This window comes from Otolemur garnettii, unplaced genomic scaffold (genome assembly GCF_000181295.1).
Source record: "Otolemur garnettii isolate 467f Iridium unplaced genomic scaffold, OtoGar3 scaffold00137, whole genome shotgun sequence".
NCBI classification, from domain to species: Eukaryota; Metazoa; Chordata; class Mammalia; order Primates; family Galagidae; genus Otolemur; species Otolemur garnettii.
In genome coordinates, this window is record NW_003852532.1 from 1,264,745 (window position 1) to 1,273,461 (window position 8,717).

General features: G+C 37.2%; 1 protein-coding gene across 3 annotated transcripts in view; it reads left to right on the forward strand.

Annotated features, from left to right (window-relative positions):
- Positions 1–8,717, forward strand: part of BMPR1B (bone morphogenetic protein receptor type 1B) — a 274,381-nt gene that overhangs the window by 256,582 nt on the left and 9,082 nt on the right. For all 3 annotated transcript variants that reach the window (XM_012810557.1, XM_003798493.2, XM_003798492.2), the window contains 2 exons: positions 1,977–2,152; positions 5,681–5,811. In XM_012810557.1, the coding sequence (XP_012666011.1) occupies positions 1,977–2,152; positions 5,681–5,811 (307 nt within the window). The remainder of the gene's footprint in view (positions 1–1,976; positions 2,153–5,680; positions 5,812–8,717) is intronic.

Here is an 8,717-nt window from a genome sequence, read left to right on the forward strand (position 1 = left end):
TGGATCAGGAGGGAGAGTCTCTCAGGCTGGAGGTGGATCAGGAGGGAGGGAGAGTCTCTCAGGCTGGGGGTGGATCAGGAGGGAGAGAGTCTCTCAGGCTCTATGCAGGGCATTTGCTTCATGTTTTAAATGGGCTATATTGTCCAGTTGACTACTCAGTCTCTTCTCAGCACACTGTCTTTTCTTAGTAACCGTTACTGTTTAGATATATAAACAAATGACATTTTTCTGTTATATTAGTAAAAGTAAAAAAACAAACAAAAACCCCTTCTTTTTCTAGTTTTTTAAAAGAACCTAGAACATTAACACGTATGTTTGCAAATGATAGAGAATACCAGCTGTTAAGTTTTTTCTAATTTGTAAGAAATTTACACTGAAACTTTTTTTTTAAAAAAACACTTTTTATTTAAGAAAACAGGTTAGTTCTTGCTCCTGGAACACCAGAAGGGGCCTAATTACTATCTGATTACTACACTGATGACATATCTGTTGAAAGGGTGGTAGATTAAGGATTTTAGCTTCAAGTAAATTTTAAAGATTCTAAAATTAGGCTTTATGGTTATGTTTTAGGAAATGTAGACATTTTGAGATATATATAGGACTATGTGCCGCTCTCAGAATTTTCCCTGATGACACTACATGTTTTATGTTTTAGAAGAGACTGAGGAAAAAGGGTCAAACCCAGAGCCTTTATTCTTTTCTTCAAAAGCTATTAGGGTTTTGGTAAATGTGGTGTGAATAGTGTGTGGTTTTTGATATATAAATCTGTTTTCCGTATTGAGAAGAAATAACATTTTAGATGCTTGAATTTGTAATGAAAAGGAAAAACCAGAAGTTTCTGGGGTGTGGGGGGGAGATCAGGAGATAGGAAGGTTTACTCAAGATTTTCCACAAACTTTAGTTTAATAATGAGTTTCTGAACTTTTTCTGTTTTATAGTTTGTTCATATTTCAGATCTGGGGTGTGTTGCTTTACTTTGTTGCTTTACTTTCTCATGAGACGTGTTTAGTATCTAATCCGTGTATTGTACTGTGCTTGCAGGGACTTCACATAGGCCGACATGGAGTTTTGGACTCATCCTGCAGATCTCTGACTGCAGCTCACTGCCCTGAGACAGTGGCTCCTGAGTCCCAGTCTGCAGATGGCTGTCCCTTCATCATTAATTTTCTCCCCCTCTATGGGAAGTAATAGTGAATTGGCCAAGTTGTGAAATTTTCAAAAAGCTAAAGATACTATATTCCATCATACCTTCCTTTTTCTAAAAAGAAAAACCAAAAACCTAAATACCATTTTGTTCATGAAACAATAGTGATAGCAGAAAGCTTTCTGAGGTGTTTCCGCCCAGTCAAAGTAAAACTCTTGCCTGTCTTACTGGTCCCCAACCCCATTTTTATTTTTTTATTTTTTTATTTTTTTTGCTTTTTTGTATATGTAAGAGTTTCCCAGCACCTGGCTTAACAATACTGTCTCAGACAGACTAAATTGGCATGTATGCATGCCCATCTTAAGAGCAAAGCTATCAAAATATGAAGTGAGGAAGGGCTTTTTTTTTTTTGATATTTAATAAATATTTCGCAGTGGGTTAGAATTTAAATTTGATCTAGTGGCAGTGTAGTTTTATATGTTGCAGCTCATTTCGACTGAATCTCATATTCATTTCTTTTTAAATGTAATTTTTTTTAAGAGGTGGGATCTTGCCATCTTTTCCCGGCTGGTCTCAAAGTCCTGGGCTCAGTTTCTCCTACCTCAGCTCCTCAACTGGCTGGGACAGCAGGTGCACACCACCTCTCCCAGCTGCCCTGCACAGGGTTTTAACATGATTATTTAATATAGCTTTGAAATGAAATCTATTTCAGAAACCTTTTTCTTTTCTACAGGTTTTCCTTTCCCCCTTCCACTGGTTTGAGAATCCCCTCAACTGGTCATTTGTTGGGCCTCTTCGATGCTAATAACGCCTCACTTTACTTTTTCCCTAGTGATACAAACGAAGTTGACATCCCACCCAACACTCGGGTTGGCACCAAACGCTATATGCCCCCAGAAGTGTTGGATGAGAGCTTGAATAGAAATCACTTCCAGTCTTACATCATGGCCGACATGTATAGCTTCGGACTCATCCTCTGGGAGGTTGCTAGGAGATGTGTATCAGGAGGTAAGAAACAGTCACATCTTTGAAAAACTACCGTTGGCAGTACTGCACCTCCTTTCTTTTTGATCAGAAGTCAAAATTATCACGTTGTCTGCACAATCATGTTTCCTTTTATATTTGTCCTTTATTTCTAGTGATGCAGCCACAGTACTCCCAGGAAATGATATTTGACATCTTAGCCTGACTGCCTCCTTCCCTCCCCCTCCTACTGAGAGACTCTCCTAGACACACTGCCACATTCCCTGGCCTTTTCAAAGATCACCCTCTTCTTTCCTGCAGATCATCTCCCTTCACTCTGGGGCTCTTTGCCCAGCGGCTGCTCTGTCACGTCACACCCACTCTTCTGCCCCTCCCAGCTTCTTCTCACCACCTGCTGGGCGCCAGCCCCACCTCCAGTGCTCCTACCTGCCCTGTAGAGATGTCTGAAGGACATAATTGCGACTCCCCTGGTTTTTAACTTCTGTACAACTTCCCCACAAAGCAATTTGAAAACATCAGGTTTTATCAAAAGTAAATTAAAACATCAGCATATTGTTATTGTTCATCAAAGTTTTTCCACAAACATAAAGATTTCCTAGTAAGAGTAGTTCTATAATAAATAAGAAGACATATTTAAATATTCAGAAATATTACTGGGGTGGACTATTTTGATTGCTGCATAATCTGTCTTCTAGTAAATTCTGATACCCTTTAGGTGAGAAGCTGAGTCTCAGGCTGTTCCATTTCAAGTGCCTTGACATCTTATTCTGCAAAGGGATGGTTGTGCTCATTAAAAGCCTTGGTGCTGCCGTTGTTCCTCACAATGGCCAGTTTGCCCAAGATTCTGAAAGTGTAGCAGACACTTAAGTAGTACTAAGATTTGTTCTTTAACCTGCTACTTATTATCTGTAGCACCTGGGGCAAGTTACTGAGCTTTTCTTTGTTTCCGTGTTCTTCTTCTGAGAATGAAGCAAATTACTGTATATTGTATACAACCTCAGAGGGTTGTGTGGTTTCAGTGAAAGAGAATCAAAATTACTTGGCACATAAATAGTGCTCAACACATGCAAACCTTTATTAATAATAATTTTCATTTTGGTTGGCAGAGCTATAATGTGTTTATGTTATGGCTCATATTTAAATATAAAGAAGACATAGTCAATCAACAGGTGCTCACACTTTGGTAGAAAGATCATCTTTAATGATAAAATGCCTTCTCATCACCATAGGAATTCTGGGCTTATTATAAGCAATTTGAAATAGAGCACATTACCTCTGTCATGAGAGAACTCTTTGCACAAAAGCAAAATTTAATGCAGGAAATTTTCTCCAACCAAAGAAATATCTGGTTATTATCATTATTAATATCTAATCCAGATATTAGATAAATCTCCCACCATAAGTATGACAAAGAAAAGAAGTAACCAAAATATAAATTAACCAATCCCCTGTGCCTTGATTTCATGCTTTGTAAAGAGTAGATTTTTTAAATAATATGCTTACACTTAATTAAGATAGGTTTATGGAAGTTGAAGGGATAATAAAGTACAAGATTACTTTTCTAATTACATTTTCCTGAACATTTATAGCAGATAGGGCTACAAGAAGCCCACACTGGAAAGCCTGGGGACCTATGTAGGAGAAAGGATTTTCACCTTTATGTAAACAGCAGAGTATTCATGGCTTTGCTAGAGCTGTCTTTGCAAATGGAGATTTGAGAGGTACTGAAACATTCTCTTGTCCCTCTGAGATGAAGGAGTCCCAGGTCTGCCCATACCTATTGAATGGCCTTGGGCAAGTTCCTGAAGCCCCCAGGTCTCTTCATCTGAATAGTGTGTTTTTGAGAATTTCATAAGATGCAGTATGTAAAATACCTACCTCCATGCTTGCTATACACTTACAATAGGTTCTCAGCGTGTGGTTTCTCTTCTTTTTCCAGAGAGGAAAGCACACACAATTCTATTCTCTAACACTTTCCTTTGTGAAGGTATCGGTGTGTTTGGGGCTTGTATGTCTACTCCAGCCACTTTGGGGTGAAGGAGACACATCCAGATGTAGGCCTTTCCATCTTTGGAAGGAAAAAGGAGATAGAACATTTTGATGTTGCAAACACAGAATTAAATGCTAGCTAACATGGGTAAGTTAAATTAGATCGAGTGCTAAGGAGAAAGGGATAAGTCCTATAGTTCAAAGCCAAAATTCGATCAGTACATAATTCTGTATGATGGGCTCTGCCTTGTCTGTCGTGGTGTATACACCTAGTTCTCATCCATCCGTCCAGGTAAGGGCACCAGCATCCGCACCAGGGAAAATAGGAGATGAATTAAACAGACATGCTCCTTGCCCTCAAGGTGTTTCCAGGGGCATTGGCCTGAGGATTCAAAAGGGAGGAAGAACTGAGATAAGCCAAGTATCTTTCTCTCCTGTGTGAGGCCTGTGATTTTAATCAGAGAAAGTTAGAAAGAAGACACAGCAGCCTGCATTTTTAAAGGACAAGAAGAAAAAGGTAGAAAAATTAGATACTAGGAAAGATGAAATGGAATAGAATTTAGTGGGGTAAGTGCCATTTTCATGACGATGGCATAGATTTGTATTTCTTAATCCTTTCAACAGTATGTGCTTGTTCTAATAGTCACGTATTCCTTGTCAAAAAGGTCGGATAAGTACAGAACATTTAGAGGAGAAAATAAAAATAAGAAAATCTTTACACTTAAATCATGGTTAATATTTTTGGGTCCATATAATTTTTCAGATCTTTAAGGTGTCAAAACGCATTCTTTTCTTCTTTCTTCTTCCTTTTTTTTCTTTTGAGACAAGGTCTCAGTCTGTCACCCAGGCTAGAGTGCAAGGTTATCATCATAGTTCACTGCAAACTTGAACTCCTGGAAAGTGATTGTCCTGCCTTAGCCTCCAAAGTAGATGGGACTGCAGGCATGTACCACCTTGCCTGGCTAATTTTTTTCAATTTTTGTAGAGAAGGGGATCTTTTCCTCAGGCTAGTCTTGAACTTAAGCAATCCTCCCTCTTCAGCCTTCCAAAGTGCTAGGTTTACAAACGTGAGCCACCATGCCCAACCCACATTCTTATGAGTAAGGAGAAAAACGATAAATCAGACATTTTGTTCAATTAGGAAGGATATGTTTCCAAATTTATTATGATGTTCATAATCTCACACTACAGTAATAGAAACAGTTACATTTTATTCAGTTTGAGATCAGAATACATCTTCCAAATGGCATTGAGATTTATATAGATTTGTTTGTTAACGTGGCCTTTTTATATAATTGGGAATAAATTTGAGATGTTTGATTTACTTAGCTTTCAGACTTTAGGGAAAAAACCCCTGAAGATCTACAAAAATATTTTTCTTTGAGCTTTTTATTTTTTTCTAAGTTAGATTAAGTGCCTTTGGGGTCAATGTTTTCAGGAGTTATTTTGCTGGTTTTTAGCCCAAACTTATCTTTAATACTGATAGCACTTTGCTTTGAGAACAGTTTTTTTGTTAGATTTTCATTTCTACTTCACAGAAAAAATAATAATACGTACTTTTAGGTATTGTGGAAGAATATCAGCTTCCCTATCATGACCTCGTGCCCAGTGACCCCTCTTATGAGGACATGAGAGAGATTGTGTGCATCAAGAAGTTACGTCCCTCATTCCCCAACCGGTGGAGCAGCGACGAGGTGAGGCTTGAGATAACACACAACTGTGACTGACTTCCAAACAGACTTTATTTTTCTTTTGCCAAAATTCTAGATATTCACTATAGGAATTCCTTGTGGTGACATAGTACATCATTACAGTAAGTTAGATGAAAATAAGCGTAGTATATGAAATTATTTCTTTTTTATAATTTTATTTTGCTACTTCCAGAATATATCAAATATGTCACCATTTACCATGTATAACATATTAACATTATTTCATTTACTTATGACATCTTGACATTTTTGTTAAAGGTTCTTAATTTGTTATGTGTGTTTTAATTTTTTTTAATTTTCATTTTTAAATGTTTTTTTATTAAATCATAGCTATGTACATTAATGCAATCATGGGGTACAGTGTGCTGGTTTTATATACAATTTGAAATATTTTCACCAAACTGGTTGACGTAGCCTTCATGGCATTTTCTTAGTTATTGTGTTAAGACATTTATATTCTACATTTAGTAAATTTCATATGTACCCTTATAAGATGCACTGTAAGTGTGGTCCCACCAGTTACCCTCCCTCCACCCATCCTCACCCTCCATCTCTTCTTTCTCCCATTTCCCCATATTCTTGGGCTATAATTGGATTATAGCTTTCATATGAAAGCTATAAATTGGTTTCATAGTAGAGCGTACATTGGATCCTTTTTCTTCCATTCTTGAGATACTTTGCTAAGAAGAATATGTTCCAGCTCCATCCAGGTAAGCATGAAAGTGGTGAAGTCTCCATCTTTCTTTAAGGCTGCATAATATTCCATGGTGTACATATACCACAATTTATCAATCCATTTGTGGATCGATGGGCACTTGGGCTTCTTCCATGACTTAGCAATTATAAATTGGGCTGCAATAAACATTCTGGTACAAATATCTTGTTGTAAAATGATTTTTGGTCTTCTGGATATATACCTGTAGAGAAATTGTAGGATCGAATAGCAGGTCTATTTTTAGATCCCTAAGTATTCTCCCACAGCTGGTACATTCCCACCAGCAGTGTACAAGTGTTCCCTTTTCCCCGCATCCACACCAACATCTCTGGTTTTGAGATTTTGTGATATGGGCTAATCTTGTTGGAGTTAGATGATATCTCAAAGTAGTTTTGATTTGCATTTCTCTGGTGATTAAAGATGATGAGCATTTTTTCCTATGTATCTAGGCCACGCTCCTGTCTTCTTCAGAGAAGTTTCTCTTCAAGTCTCTTCCTCACCCTGAGATGGGATCACTTGTTCTTTTCTTGCTAATACGTTTTGAGGTCTCTGTGGATTCTGGTTATTAAACCTTTTTCTGAGACATAATCTACAAATATCTTCTCCCATTCTGAGGGCTGTCTGCTTGCTTTACATACTGTGTTCTTGGCTATGCAGAAGCTTTTTAGTTTGATCAGGTCTCAGTAATGTATTTTTGGTGTTGCTTTAATTGCCCGGGGTAGGGGTGGGGGATCCTACTCATAAAATATTTGCCCAGGCCGATTTCTTCAAGTGTTTTTCCTGCACTTTCTTTTAGTATTTTTATAGGTTTATGTCTTAAGTTTAAATCTTTAACCCAGTTAGAGTCTATCTTAGTTAATGGTGAAAGGTGTGGGTCCAGTTTCAGTCTTCTGCAGGTCGCCAGCCAGTTCGCCCAGTACCATTTGTTAAATAGGTTGTTGAATGTTTTTAATTGGCTTGTCAAAGATCAAATAACAGTAATAACCTGGGTTCATTTCTTGGTTCTCTATTCTGTTCTATATATCTACCTCTCTGTTTTTGTGCCAGTACCATGCTGTTTTGATCACTATCAATTTATAGTGTAGTCTGAGGTCTGGTAGCGTGACTCCTCCTGCTTTGTTTTTATTTCTGAGTAATGTCTTGGCTATTTGAGTTTTTTTCTGATTCCACATAAAACAAATATTATATTTTTGAGATCTTTAAAGTATGACAGTGGGACTTTAATAGGGATTGCATTAAAATTATATATTGCTTTAGGTAGTATGGACATTTTTAACATTGTTGATTCTTCCCAGCCATGAGCATGGTGTGTTTTTCTATTTGTTAACATTTTCAGCTATTTCTTTTCTCAGAGTTTCATAGTTCTCTTTATAGAGATCTTTCATGTCCTTTGTTAGGTAAACTCCAAAGAGTTCATCTTCTTTGGCACTACTGTAAACAGAATAGAGTCCTTTCAGCATGACTATTGTTGGTATATATAAAGGCTACAGATTTATGAGTATTGACTTGGTAACCTTAGATGCTGCTGTATTTGTTCATAACTTCTAGGAGTTTTGTAGTAGAATCCCTGATGTTTTTGAGATATACAATCATATCGTCTGCAAAGAGTGAAATTTTGATCTCTTCTAGCCCTATGTGAACACTCTTGATTGCCTTGAGCAACCTTGCCTGGTTCCCAATCTGAGTAGAAATGATTTTCAATTTAACTCCATTCAATACGATATTGGCTGTGGGTTTGCTGTAGATGGCCTCTATCAGTTTAAGAAATGTCCCTTCTGTACCCATTTTCTTAAGTGTTCTAATCATGAAAGGATTCTGGATATTATCAAAAGCTTTTTCTGCATCAACTGAGAGAATCAATGGTCTTTGTTTTTTAATTTGTTTATGTGATGAATTATTTATAGATTTATGTATATTGAACCAGACTTGAGACCCTGGGATAAAACCCACTTGATCATGGTGTATAATTTGTTTGATGTGTTGCTGGAATCTGTTTTCTAGGATCTTGTTGAATATTTTTGCATCAATATTTGTTAGTGATATTGGTCTATAATTTTCTTTTCTTGTTGGGTCTTTTCCTGGTTTGGGGATCAAGGTGATGTTTGCTTCATAGAATGTGTTGGGTAGTATTCCTTCTTTTTCTGTATTTTGGAAAAGGTTGAGTAATATAGGT